Source organism: Diabrotica undecimpunctata, chromosome 8 (genome assembly GCF_040954645.1).
Source record: "Diabrotica undecimpunctata isolate CICGRU chromosome 8, icDiaUnde3, whole genome shotgun sequence".
Classification (NCBI taxonomy): Eukaryota; Metazoa; Arthropoda; class Insecta; order Coleoptera; family Chrysomelidae; genus Diabrotica; species Diabrotica undecimpunctata.
In genome coordinates this window covers 137,748,049-137,763,602 of record NC_092810.1, presented here as the reverse complement: position 1 = coordinate 137,763,602, position 15,554 = coordinate 137,748,049, and the positions used below count along the sequence as shown (strand labels likewise).

At 33.6% G+C, this 15,554-nt stretch overlaps 1 protein-coding gene across 1 annotated transcript in view; it reads right to left on the bottom strand.

The window, feature by feature from the left end:
• Positions 1–513: 513 nt before the first annotated feature.
• Positions 514–15,554, bottom strand: part of LOC140448078 (HEAT repeat-containing protein 6) — a 31,112-nt gene continuing 16,071 nt past the window's right edge. Inside the window, exons 10-17 of the mRNA XM_072541131.1 lie at positions 15,056–15,299; positions 14,535–14,698; positions 7,814–7,936; positions 5,281–5,405; positions 4,927–5,161; positions 4,593–4,682; positions 2,415–2,630; positions 514–799 (exon numbers count right to left, since the gene is read on the bottom strand). Of these exons, the coding sequence (XP_072397232.1) occupies positions 542–799; positions 2,415–2,630; positions 4,593–4,682; positions 4,927–5,161; positions 5,281–5,405; positions 7,814–7,936; positions 14,535–14,698; positions 15,056–15,299 (1,455 nt within the window). The 3' untranslated portion in view covers positions 514–541. The remainder of the gene's footprint in view (positions 800–2,414; positions 2,631–4,592; positions 4,683–4,926; positions 5,162–5,280; positions 5,406–7,813; positions 7,937–14,534; positions 14,699–15,055; positions 15,300–15,554) is intronic.

Here is a 15,554-nt window from a genome sequence, read left to right as displayed (position 1 = left end):
GTAATAAAGAATTAACCGACTATTTGTGGCGCTTGATTCGTTGTTACACTTAGAAGATAAGGATTTTTGTTTTTGACAATGGATTATGTACTAATATTGGCGCTTGATTTAATATTCCAATTTTTGTTGTTTGAGTTTTAATTCTGTAAAATCAACTTTTAATTCGATATTACAAATCTTAATGTGAGATTTTTCTTAATAAAATAACTAATATCGCTTAATACAGGTTCTTAAAAACCGCTTTATTTTGTACTTTTTTACAAAAAACAAATTTTTATATATAGATTTGCACCCTATCTGCTAGATGGCACTATTATCTCGATTTTGAATTTTTGGCGCTTAATCCGTTATTACATAACGCGGTCCACATTATTGTAAGAATAAATTATCGAAATATGATTTTCAATCAATCAAATGAGTTGTTCAAATTTAGCTTTGCTTTCCTTTGACCACATTTGCTGTATAGGATGATATATTAAGACGATTAAAGTAGGTATCAAAATAAAAATCAAATTTTAGTTTGAATTTATTAAAAAGAAAGTTAAATAATCGGTATAAATACACTTGTCAGCTGTTCCAGCACTTGCATTTCCTTGTTATTAAGGCCAGCATCCTTACTCAACGTATTTAATGTGATCGTCGCCGTTGTTAAAGTTGTTGATTTTTCGGGTACCAGCCTCTCCAAAACCTTCTGAGTATGAGTGCGGAATACGTCAAAATGTTGATCAAGTACGTCTTGCAAAATTCCCAAGTCACCTTTCCGGAGTAACGTTGTAAGATGGCCAAGAGACAAACATACCTAGAAATTAAATGTATATTAAAATAAAAAACAGTAAAAAGGAAAATTCCAGTGATTGGCTGTATACTATAGTTTAAAAAAATTACAATTTAGTAAAAACTTCTGATGTAAAATGGTATACAGTTGTGGCAATCTGAAAACTGCACATAGCACGCATAATTAGTGCGAAAAGAATAGTATGAGGTTGTTCTGCTAACAGAGAAAGACCGAATATAGTATGAAATTGATACCAACATACTAGCTTGTTTTTAACACCCATTAAATTGAATTCTAGTTTTGTCAAACATTCAATTTTGATAACCGAAACTTCAAATATATATGTTTATATTTCAAGTTAGGAAAATGGTAACCTTTACAACTTAACAAAAAATTCTAATAAAAAATGGTATTATTCTGGAAGTAATGTCGACAATGTAATCGGTAGGTTTTCGTTTTCATTCGAAGGCCCTGTACCAACATTATTTTTAAATTTGAAAAAACTGATTGCGTCAAGAATTGTAGAAAATGCACGGATATTGATGAACATGAAAATCAACCAGCTCTTGCAATTAATGAAGAACGGGAACAGCGTGAAACTGGCGTATGTAATCTAACTGAAATCAATTTTCCTTGTAACGGCACCATAATTTTAAGAGAAAGTGGTATTAGTGCTAGAACTTTACGAAATATTTTAACAAGAAACACCATTGCCATTGCTACAAATTGTAAAAAACTCACAATCCATCTGTTACCGTAGGGTACTCTACAGAAAATAGGCACATAAGTGTTCCTTATCAAACACAATACCGTCAAAAAGTCAACATTTGGGCTGGTATTTTAGGTGATAGCGTTAAGGTGACCCTTTTTTCATTGTGGGCACTTTGTGTCGTCGTAAATACTTAGATCTCCATAATTTCAGCAGTTCGAGCATTACCTATTAATATGGATGAAATTTGGTTGCAGCAAGACGACTGTCCAGCTCACAAAGCACGAATGGTGTTAGATTTTTTAACGTTTCCAGATAGAGTTATTAGTACGAAAGGTACCACAAAAATGCCAACTAGCTCTCCTGATCTCGCACCCTTTGACTTTTTCGTATGGAGTTATGTGAAGCAACAATTTACCGACATGAGCATGAACGTGCCGCAAATTTAGACGAATTACGCCAAAAAAACATTCAGACCTTTCAAAGCGTAATACCCATAGGAAATTGTACAATAGATTGTGCTACTGCTTGGCTGAACGTGGTGGACTTTTGGAAAATTTAATTTAAGATAGTTTTAATTAAAATTATAAAATTGCTATTTTTTAGAATAAATGATTTTAATTTATTTAAATATTTCATTTCATAAGGATTCCATTTTTAAAAGGTATATAAATTTACGGTCGAAAAATGGACGTTGTCAAAACGATTGATGCCAGCCAACTGACTAGATCAGGAAGTGAAAAGTATATGTATATATTATTTCTCGAAACTAAATAGAAAAAATAATAAACTACTATAAAGAATACATTCACTATAACGTACTGATACCTGGTTTATAAGTAATTTGGAAAAATTACATTTTTTTAAACTATTCGCAATCCACGCACGTGATAACACCTCTCATGTAATTAAAAAAAAATTTAGTGTTACCTGTTCCACGAGATGATCCCTGTGTTTATATTCGCTAAAATCTTCCATTTGCTGAGAGTTTTCCAAAGCCTCTAGTAATGCCTTCCAAATGAGTACAAAATAATTACCGTAATGTTCCCTGTTAGTCGGACATGACAGCGAAAGAGCTGCATTAATTCTTACTTTAAAATTTTTAAAGCTTATTACAAGTTCGGTCAAAGCTTTAAAAATGGAATCCTGAAAATAATATATTTATTAATACAGTTTGAAAGCTATTTTCTTATTACATTTTAATGTTATTTACCATTTACAATTTAATACAAATTATCAAGTAACAAAACGAAACAAATTTAGACCAGGGAAATAAGGTTTTTTTCGTGACACTGACCCGGCCAGGCAAACGATAGTTGTTTTGAGTAGTATGGACCTCTATAACAAGAAATTATATGTTTCCTCAAGTCGATTTTTTGGTCTTAATTAGTTATTAACAAATTAAGGTCTAAAACGAAACATTTTTGCTTTTTTCGTCTATCAGCAAAAAGTGAAGTGTTTTGTATAAAACTTAGAGGTCGCTGGTTAAATGATATTAGAGATAGTAATGAAGAAAAAATGCAATATTTTGACTGTAAATAAATTAGGGAAAAATAGCAAATACGACTGTGAATAAATTATAAAATTAACTGGCTTTAGCTCATACTGTTGTCTGTACAAAGAATATAGACTCACCTTTTGAAATATTGATGTATTCGTAGCAGGCAGAAGAATGGGTCGCGGTGCGTCACGACGTTAAAGGACGGCCGGCGCCGAGGCTTAAAAGAGGACTTAACCGATACACCCGATATGTTTACTGTACGCTGCCTCGTGATGAAGTGGAAGTGTTGAGACTTAAGATGGTCATAAAGAACCCTCTAACCGTCACGTGGTGGTCCGTATACCAAGAGGGTATACCGATAAATCACTCTATTGTATTGCGATTTTGAATGGCGATAATTTAAGTTAATTGTCACGCTAATACGATACTTTACTCTTGTGTGTATTGGCGACACAAAAATAACAAAAGAAGTCAAATTCTCCGTACTTAAAACATAATAAATGAGATAGCCAGTTTAACAATTCAATTTTACGAAATAACAGCAAGCAATATATTTTAACAAAGTTGCTAGAATACACCATTGAATTAGATCACATTATAGTACAGCAAAAGAAAAATATTAAATGTAAAACATATACCACACACTTTCCTAAACAATAAAGCATTTGAAATAAAGGGAATACCGGGATAAGAATGTCAAAATTGCTCCAGGGGAAACTTGATCTCAAATTTTGGGGTATTGTTCGGTATCACAAAAAATTAAGACGCACCAAATTTTAGCCCAAATATTTACGCATAACCTTAAAAATAGTTTTTTGGCCATAATTCACTTATTTTTAACGCTTAATTTGTTAATAATTAATTAAGTCCAAAAAATTGACTGCAGGAAACATATTACAGCAGGAATTTGTCAATTTCTATGAAAAAATGAAAGTTGTTGAACAGGAATCATAATGTCTTAATTTACTTATGGAAAAAAGTAATGTACAACTCAAAATGTTTTTTTATCAATAAAGTTTGTATTTCGTATATGAAGTTTCTTATTAAACTAATACCTTTATAGTTAAGCTAGCAGTATATACATGGTAAAAGAACAACGGTCACGCAACGTTGTCTGTCAGAACAATCGTTTAAAATATTTTATAAATATTTTAACTACATGAAAATTAATTACTATTTAAATGGGAATAAGCCACAATTAAAGGTTAAAATACGTTTATTGACGCTTCAGAACAATACATGAAAATTTTTTTGTCTGAAAACAAACAGTACTGAAACATAACATCATTTTGATGGAAAGGAATCGTTTACTGAAAAATACACATCGCAGCTTCACACTGCTAATCTATTATACTATTAAACCACAACACAGGAATTAGGAAGTTCTCCAAACTTTAGAAGAACAAAACATGCACCGATTGATGCATCATCAGTCAGCACTGGACGTTCAATTCTAGCATAGTGCTTGAATTAGCCCTCTAGCACACCTCTTTTTGAGTTATCGTCTAATAATCTTGGAATATTTGAAATAGTGGAAAACAATAAAGAGCCAGTATTACTGCAACTTATTGCAACAACTTAACGACAAAGTAGAAGATAAGACTTACCTGCCAGTTTTTATTTAAACGCGTGGTTTCTTGATATAGAGCTGAATTTTTTAGTGCATTTCCAATAGCGTAACATGCATTCCACCTCACCTACAAAATGATAGATTTTATTAACGTTTGTATTTCTTTTCTTTGTTTGATTTCAAGATCAGATATACATCTATTTGTAACACAATATTAGATGTATATTTTTCGAAGAAAATGGTAAGTGGAAAATTGGATAAGGTTTTTTTTAAATAGTATATGATAAGTAATAACTGATTTCAAGTCCTTATTTACTACCATAAATTGAGATTTATAATTTATACGTTATACTACTTGTAAACTTGCATACCTTCATGTTTGAACCCGTGATGCAACTTTTGACGAGAGCATCGAAGGCTTCATCTATTATTTGGCAACATTTTAGCTCGTTAAGGAAACTTTTATTTACTATTTGAATGAGATTTCCTAAAGCTCTTACTGCATTCATTTTAACCTTATCGTTGTCGGATGAGCTACTTACACCAATTTGTATTAATTTGATGATAAGATCTCGAGGTATTTCTTCTATGCCTTCGTCTGTTTTACTAAAAATATAAAAACAAAATTGATGAGCAGCTAAACATTCTGACAAATAAATATGGAAAAATACTTATTATCAGTAATTACAACTTACAATTTAAAATCAAATGTATCATAAACTTACTTATTTAACATAAGGGCATCGCTCAAATTGCCTAAAGACCACGAAGCTTTAATCCTAACCATTAAATTTTGATCCTGTAAGGTCCGATAAATTGCTTCTGCAGTATCAACAACAAATCCGGGATCCTAAAAATAATAATATTATTAAATTATTTATTATAAATTTAGCAAAGTTATTTAACATAAGTCTCCTCCCACCTCTTATTTTTTGAACGGTTATACTTATAATAGTGAAATTTGGAAGGAGAACATACACGGACATAGGCTTCTCAACTAATCCTAATTGGTGACGTAATATTCATAGATGACGTTACAGAGCGACTTTGATCAATAATTTTAAATGGGACCTTAAGACAAGTGATATCTCGTTTAAAAAGTATTGAATATACCTAGTCAATCATACTAATTTGGGTTTAAGCTGATTTTGATGAATAAATTAACTAACACTTATATTAAGTCTTCAAAATGTGCTCCGACAGTAATGCAGCCTATTGCTAAACTATTGTCGTACTCGTTCAAATGTGTCGGGGGAAATTGCCCCATATACTTCAACAATTCTTTGTTTCAAATGTCAATACTGTCGGGTACTGTAGCGTAAACCATTCTATCGAACCTCGTCGTCCAATCCATCTACCACGATATTCCTCATCTACGTAACCATGTTGTTGAAATGTTAGTTCCAAGTTGCCGAATTCATCTGGACTATCTTCCAGAATTTTAAAACTTAACGGCACAATTGCGTTTTGTAACATCTACAGATCTTTTAAGTTAGCATTGAGAAAAATAGGAGCAACTATGTGGTTTTAAAAAATATTTGCCTTTTTGCCAAAAGACGCGAGGATTTGTGTCACTCCAATACCTCACTCCTCAATTCCTGTAATTCCTATATCCTACCTGTACTTATATATGGAGCTCAAACCTGGACATTCACTAAAATAAACATGGAGAAGATCAGAAAAACTCAGAGAGCTATGGAACGACAGATGCTGGGTATCTCACTCAAAGACCATAAAACCAATGAAAACATTCGTAATAGAACAAAAGTAAAAGATGCTGTCGAACTGGCAGCTAAACTGAAATGGAAATGGGCTGGAAAAACGAACGTCTTAAGGATGGCCGATGGAATAAAGAAATCGGGAATTGGCGGCCATATGAAGCCAAAAGATCACGAGGAAGACCGCAAATGCGATGGAGCGAAAAGAACTGCAGGGCCAATGTGGAAACGTCTTACAAACAATAGAGATGAATGACGAGAATTAGGAGAGGCCTATATTCGGCAATCCGAATAAAGAAAAGGGCTTAAAAAAATAAATAAAACAAATTGTTTTTATGTAATCTGGCTGTTGGTTAATTTGATAGGATATTTCTTTTTAGTCAACACTTGTTGTACTGTCCTTTGACTGATTCCACATATAGACGCAACTTGAGCTGTAGAAGAAGTAGGACCCATTTCGATTTCTTCAATTATGTCAATTTTTTTTCATCACTAATTGTTGGTCGACCAGATCGTTTGGCATCTTGAACACTACCTGTCTCTTCAAATTTCCGAAGAAGCACCCTCAATAAGTCCTCGATATAGGGCGATCGGGATACCTCCCATTAAAAAGAAGTTTTCTTCATGTATGAAAATTGTTTCTACATTCACCGATTATTAAGACAACTGCTACTTTTTCGGCTACAGTACGTACCATTCTGCCTATGTAAACAATTCGTCGTCTCGTTAAACAATAATTAAACTAGATATTTGAGTTGAATCGCGTTGATTTCCATTGCGCCGAGCTTTCGACGTCCTCTCTGATGTCTTCTTCAGGGCTTCCGAGGTCTCAGTCTCCCGAGCTCCCAGACACTACTGCACTGATCACTATTCACTTCACTACTACGACTAGGAACAGGGGACGGTTCGTTTATACCGTCGATGGTGACGTGGCCTAGGTGGTGGTTAGGGTGGAGATTGACGCGGGAGTTGGCGCGAACATTTCCGACAGTGGGATTTTGATTCGAGGATGGAGGGGGCGATATTTTCTTTGGCTTGTTTGGCCTTTTTTATACTTCTATGGCGTCTCGGATACTTCTTGGTTTATAGAAGCGGATGGGGGCTATGGTTCTGGAGAATGTACATAAATCCTATTTTGGATTCTACGATTTGTTTGGCCTATATAGGATCGGGCCGATAAACTCCGTGCTGTTAATTTGGAATTTTGTGTTTGATTGATCGGACAAGTTTTTGTTGAGGGGTAAATATTGTTTTTATTCCTCTTGATTTAAGAATGTTATCGATTTTGTCAGTGACACCTTTGATGTGCTTGTGAATAATGAATAAAGCCTTCTAAAACAGCTTGGGGAGTTCAGGAGCCCTTCTTAACTCTTGAATCCTGAGTTGAAGTCTTTGTAACAGCTAAACAATGTAGTTTCTTGTTGAGTATACATCATTTATAAGCAAAAAACACCAACATAAGACCTCAACCTCAAATAGACGCAGAATTTAAAAAAATATCTATTATATATTTATTATTTTTACTAGATTTTATACTTACTTCTCTTAACGATGAATACATGACGCAAATAGCCAGTGCTCTCACTGCAGCAGCTTTCACGTTTTTTTCGTCATCTCTCGTACAGGAAAACAAAAGAGTGACGCATACAATCTGTTTATCTCTCTGAAATAGATAAAACATTTAACAATACATTTTACATAATTCTGTATTCGTCTTTATAGATCAAGAAGTTATAATACAAAAATTATACTTTACGGTATACATGAGAACCCGATCGTAAATTCTATTAGTTTTTGAGAACGTCGTCAATGTGTTCAATATTTACTTTAATTTGTAATGCACCTGACTAAATTTGCATTTTGGCAACGCCGCAATAATTCAGGTATATGACAATTACTCTATACCCTCGCTCAGTCGTTCATTAACATTTGACGAACATTGTAGAAAACAATAAAAGTTGATCAATTGAGTCCATTTTTTCTCAAGAATACTTACATAATCTGAAACAAGATTCACCAGCATTCAGTTCATTTACATACACAAGTTTACAAACACAATGTATATGTTAAAAAGGCTCCAGATCTGTCTCACTCATAGTTTGATTTCGATTTCTTCTGTCATTTGCTTACAAATGTTCACTGCTCTTTTTGTCTGGCAGTACAAACTTTTTATTGCCTTTGTAAGGTGTGAGAAGCCGATGTCATTAATTTTTTCCCAAATCTTATTTCAATTAACTAGGTCGTAAGATTTTTAGTGATAATTAAAGTAAAGTGGGTTTCCAGGTTAAATCTCCTGTGTTTCTTGATAAGTTGTTTGATTATAAATATGTTATCACTGCATGAGCCCCCTTTTTGGAATCCATTTTTGTATATTTATGTAAATATTTTGTTTCTTTCAATCTTTACTTGGTTTCAATAATTATAACAGCTATATCTATTTTCTATATATACCTATTATATAACATAACTATTTCTAACTTTTATATCGATTTCAAAAAAAAAAAAAAAAAATTCGCGAAAAAGATGCGAAAAAGGGACTACGCCAGGGAGACGCTCTATCATGCATCTTGTTCAACATCGTACTCGAGAAAATACTGAGGAACACAACAGTCAATACACGAGGAACAATCATTAATAAGAGCGTGCAAATACTAGCATTTGCAGATGATGTTGACATAATCGCAAGATCAAGAAGAGAAATGATAGAGGCATACAACCAAATAGAACGAGCTGCACAAAATAGTGGTCTTAAAATCAATCAGACCAAAACAAAATATATGCAGGTAAGTAAAAACGCAGAAATAAGGCAGCCACAAAATATAACAATAGGAGAATACAACATAGAGGGGGTAAAAAACTTTATATACTTGGGATCCCTAGTCACGTCTGATAATAACGTTACGGAGGAAGTGAAGAGGCGAATATTTATTGCAAATAAATGTTACCATGGCTTAATTAGACACCTAAGATCAGATAACGTCGCAAGAAAGACAAAATGCCAAATATATAAAACCCTAATAAGGCCGGTACTCACATATGGCTCAGAAACCTGGACACTCACTAAAAGAGAGGAAACGTTGTTAGCCACCTTCGAAAGAAAAATCTTGCGACACATATATAAGGGCACAAAAGAAAACGGAATATGGCGAAGACGATACAACTCTGAACTATACAAAATATACCAGGATCCGGATATTATCACATTCATTAAAATAGGACGGCTGCGTTGGATAGGACATGTAGAAAGAATGGAAGAAGGCGAAATACCAAACAAAATATTCAAACAGATGCCAGTAGGAAAAAGAACAAGAGGAAGACCGAAACTGAGATACTTAGAACAAATAGAAAATGATATAACAATGTTAAAAATAAAAAACTGGAGAAAAAAAGCACGAAACAGATCAGAATGGAGAAGAATCCTGGAACAGGCCAAGACCCAAAAAGGGTTGTCGAGCCAGTGATGATGATGATGATGATATCGATTTCAAACAGGCGTTTGATGGAATAGATCGATAAAAGATGTTAAAGCAACTATCTATGTTAGGGATACCCAATAAGTTGGTTAAACTTATACGAATGACTCTGGAGAGTTCCAAAGCTATGGTGAGAATAGATGGAGATATGACGCAGGCCTTTGATATTGAAAATGAAGTTAGACAAGGTGATGCCTTATCAACAACATTTTTTAATCTAACTTTAGAAGCTGTTGTTAGAAAACTGGATATAAACGACTGTATTAATACAAGATCAATGCAAATATGCGGATGATGTTGCCATAATAAGCCGCAACAAAAGGGTATTAAACGAAAAAGTTATAGAACTGAAACGAGAAGATGCTACGTTTGGTCTATACATAAATGAAAGCAAAACAAAATATATGGAGTGCACAAAGTCAAGTCAACATGAGAATCTGAAGGTAGACAACCATACCTACAAATATGCCTCCACTTTTCCCTACCTAGGCTCAATAATAAACGACAACAACATCAGTCAAGAAATACAAGCACGGATTCTTAGCGGTAATAAGTGCTTTTATGCATACAAAGACTTAATAAAAAGTAAGTGACTGAATCGTAAGTCTAACCTTAGAATCTACAAAACAGTAATTAGACCAGTGGTCACATATAGATGTGAAACGTGGACCCTCTCAACCACTGATGAAAATCAACTGAGAATATTTAAGCGCAAAATACTAAGGAAGATATTTGGACAACCCAATGCAGCGATGGTTCGTGGACCATGAATTAAAATGAACCACGAGCTGGATGAACTAATGCAGAGCGCAGATAATGTTAGATTTGTAAAGTCACAAAGACTAAACTGGCTTGGTCACCTAGAAAGAATGCCGAGTATCGAGCTGTAAAAGTAGTCCAGAGATGGAAGCCCCAAGGAAACAGAACAAGAGGAAGGTAAAAGATGGATAGACGACGTAGAGAGGGATCTTAAAACCATGAACATCAGGCAGTGGCGAAGGAAAGTATCCGACAGGGCATAATGGAAGAACAAATCGTTTGTCTTGAACATGCCTTGTACGTTTTTTATAGTCCGGTTCTACTATTAATATAAAGGATGCGTCTTATAAATTATTTATTAGATTACCATACCATAATTGCTTCATTTTAGAAAAAGTAGTTTAAGAAGGATTTATTCCCTATGATAATCATACTAATAAATTAATAATGTATCATAGTAAAATGTTTATGTAATAAAAGCTTTATTTAATGGCTACAATTTTGTCGGAAATGTACAAGAAGTAGAAAAGAACTTAATGTGGTACTACACTAGAAACAATTTATTCAAAACAAAGATAGATAATACGACAGACAATGAAACAATTAAGTTTTAAAATCGTTGTAAACACTGTGTATTTAGAGACGAACGAGAAGAGTAAGTTAATTCACTGGAACAATGTATCAAAAAGAACTTTGAGAATACGGAAAACGAACTAAAAAGAACCACGTGTAATAGATTTCATATTTACATAAATAATCCTGCTTACGAGAAAATTTAGATTTAACACTATCTATTTTAAAATGTGTGAGTATACGCTTACACAAGGTTAACTTTGATATAAACCAAGACAGAAACACGTTAAGAAATTTTATTATTATAAAAATTGAAAATAGTTCGTATCTTTTTGCGTTTTAGAAATATTAAACTAAATAACTTCAACCTTCTGTTTATAATTAGCCAAGTGTGGCTTCCAAGATGTTTTGATTATTGTCTTGCCCTTTAATTCGTCTTTTCTCTGTTTCGCCTAGAGATTTTAAAATAAAATGTGGAGTTTCCAAGAGAAATGGATCGGCGATCTATGCTGGAGAATAGATAAAAATCCACTCCAGGAAATTTTTACATCGCGTCACTTTTCCATTGAGCGGCCGAAAGGAAGGTCTTATGTCGGGAATCTGAAGAGAGATGTGGTTTTGGTAAATGGAAGTACTTAAATAGACAGTTAAATAGTCTCATTTAAAGAGATATAATTTGGCGGCTAAACAGAAATGGAATTAAGTGGTTAAAGCAGTGTCGACTGCATCCATCTGTAATGGTGTGAAGAGCAGAATTTTTCGAAAGTTTTTTAACTTTATTTACAATCTGTCAAGAAAAAATGAAACGCAATGCTGAATATTTTCTGATAGTGAATAAAGTAAATTTTTTTTTCGAATTTTTTTCATATATATTTAGTGTACCTTTGTTTTTTATCTACAACATAAAATTTGTATGTAAACTATAAGAAGCTTATGCAGACTTCTCATCACTGCATATCATATGATACTGACAAAGGTAAATTTTAATGTTATTTTTTTTTAAATAGTTTTTTTATGAGATTATCCTTCATACAAATATTTTTACTAGTTTTACCAGGTCCTTGAGAGAAATTAATATGTAACCTTAAATAAAGATGTATTAATTTGGAAAACAGGTATTTGGAATGGACATTTGTTTGTAAGATATAACCGATTATGTCCAGTTAAATTTATGTTACCGTGTGTAATAAAAACAGCTGGTTGCTAACAAATTTGTATTGTTTAATTTCTCTCACGGTCTTCCTTGCTTTTGAGAAATAACAGAATAATTCTGACAGGAATGTAGACCGACCATATAAGGTAAGTGTGTTTGTATCTAGTTCCTTTTAACTATGTATACAGAACCAGATTCTGAGGTTCTTTAACCAAGATCTTCTTCTTTTTCGTGGGCCTCGTTTTCCAAATATTCTTCCTTGCCATCATTCAAAGCCATCCTTGAAGGAGAGCATATTTGGATTCATTTCGCATAATATGTCCAAAAAATTGTAACTTTCGAGATTTCATGGTGATCAGTACCTCTCGGTTCTTATTTATTCTTCTGAGGACCTCCTCATTTGTGACTTGGTCAGTCCACGGGATCTTAAGTATTCTCCGATATAGCCACATCTCAAATGTTTCCAGTTTTCTGCACATATCTTCGTTCAAGGTCCATGATTTAACACCATAAAAAGGGACAGAGAAGACGTAGCATCGCAGCATTCTTACTTTTGTATCAAGAGAGAGGTTGTGACTCTTGAAGAAGGCCCCCATCCGATTGAAGGTGTACCTAGCTTTTCCGATGCGTGCTCTAATCTCCTGGTTGTTGGTCCATTCTTGCGAATATGTTTGCGATTATTGCTATTGATTCGTTGTCCCTTAGTTTGAGTAGTTCTGCTTGTATATTATCAGGGCCTGGCGCTTTGCCATCCTTTACCTCTTCTTCTAGCTCAAAAGTATTACCTCTTTGGTCTTCAAATAGTTTTTCTAGATATTCTTTCCACGTTCTTATTTTACTCTGTTTGTCCAAGATGATGTTTCCGTCAAAATCAGTTATATTTTCCCCCCCTGTGAGTTCCCCTGTGAGTTCTTTAACTTTCCTATGTACATTGTGACTATCATACTTTCACTGCAGAGTCTCAATTTCTTCGCATCTTTCCCTTGCTTCTTTTTCTTTCGATTCTCTGATTTTTGTTCTTATTAATATATTTATTTATATTTGTCTGGGTCATTTTTGGCTTCTCTTCTCTCGTCCATTAGTTTCAGGATATCATCTGTCATCCATGATTTTTTCTTCATTAATCTATCTGTCTTTAAGTGTTTATCCTTTACATTTTGCACTATTTTTGTAATATGTTTGATCGTTTGTTCTTCGTTCGATTCGTCTCCAATTGCAGTCACTTGCTCGTCTAGCGTGGTTTGGACTCTCATCCTCGTACCAAGGTCTTTCAGCATACGTAGGTCGTATGATTGCGCTTTCCTTTTCTGCACTGTTTTGAGTTTGACTCGAAATACTCCCACCAGTGGAACGTGGTTTGTCTCCAGGATAAGTCTTGACAGATGTAAAGCTGTTTCGGAATCTTTTATTTACTAAAATGTAGTCTATTTGATTCCTAATAATTCTCCCGGGTCTGTTTTGAGGATTTCCACGTGTACATCTTGCGAGGTGGTAATTGGAAGAATGTGTTGGTGACAACTAGTTCTAAGTCTTCTACGAATTTTTCTAGGAGGTCTCCTCTCTCGGGTCTGACTCCAAGTCCATGTGCTCCAATGTACTGTGTCTTATCTCCAGCTCCAATCTTGGCAAAATCGCCCATAATGATGGGAACTTCCCGTCGAGGAATTTTCTGTATGATACTTTTGATGTTCTGATAGAACTCAATTGCTTCTTCCTCCTCTTTGTCTGCAGTGGGAGCATAGACTTGGATGATGTTCATATTAATAGGGTTGACTTCTACTCGTAGTAACATCACTCTCTCTGATATTGGGTAAAGTTAGTAACTCATTTGGCAACCTTGGGTGATACGATTATTCCGACTCCATATTCACGTGATCCATCACTTTTTTCCGAGTAATATACCTTGTGATCTTCTATTTGTATTTCTCCAAAATCTGGCGATCTCATTTCTGCTATTCCCATGATTTCAATATGCATTCTCTTTATCTTCTGTATTGCATTGTGGATTTTTCCAGCTTTGTATAAAGTTTTGACATTCCATGTGGAGATCTTGATATTCTTTCTACACTTCAATTTATTATCTTTTGGGAAACTCAAAACTATCCTCCCCGGAGACCCGATCGGAGGACTTACTCCGGAATTTATTTTAGTATTGAGCATTGCCATGATTGATTGACTAGGGTGTATCGCTGTGGATCTTTAATGGAGTGTTTGCCCTACTTGTGCTTCCCCATAGTATTAGTTAGTTCTATGCAAATATAAATTAAACTATTACACTTTGTATTTTAAATGCATATACTTACCGGTAACTTTTCAAAAATATCAGATCCTATACTTCCCAAACAATCACAACCAACTGCTTTTAAAACTGCTTGATCTTCACACTGCAATAAATCTATTAATGGCCCACTCAACAAATTCTGCCAAAACGTTAAAAAACTTTCAAATGGAACGGTATCCTTTATTTCTGTAAAAAACAAAATAAGCTAAGATATTACATTCTGTGAATATTTACACATATTATTGTAATTACCCACAATTTAAACGTTGTAGGTATTACCTGATTATCATTATGTTATATTAACACCTGCTGTGTAACTGGTTCTAGTGTATTGGGGTTGTATAATTAGTAGGAACAAATTTACAAAATATAACATCAATTTCGGAGAACTGAAGCATTGCAAATTAAGGATTTGCCGGTAATACAGAAAATAACCAAATTAATCGAATATTGATTTTTTTTAAATGCGATAAAACTGATCTTGAGCATATATTGTTATGTTCATTCTAGGTCCAATATATATTTATACACCAATTTATTTACCTCTATTTGTAAGATATCTAGATATTGCTTGTCCAATAAAATCAATGGCACGACCGGCATGCAATCTCAAATCAGCATATTTGTCGCTCAAAGATGTATGAAGTCCCTTCGTGATATATGATAAATATGGCGCTATTAAAATTTCAAAATAGTTTCTGGTAACAGCCGAGATCACTTGTAGAGATTCTAACTTAACAGGAACGGGAACTACTAAACTAATATGTTCTCTAGCGTTGCTTGCATACTAAAACCAAGTTTATTAAATTATTATAAAAAAAAATTATGCGACAATATTAAAATATATAAAAAAAATCTTTGTGATTTTCTTTGATGTATGTAAGTATAATCGCCCAAGGTATCACGTATGTATATGTATATGTATATGTATATGTATATGTATATGTATATGTATATATATATATATATATATATATATATATATATATATATATATATATATATATATATATATATAATAAACAACACAGTTTATTAGGGC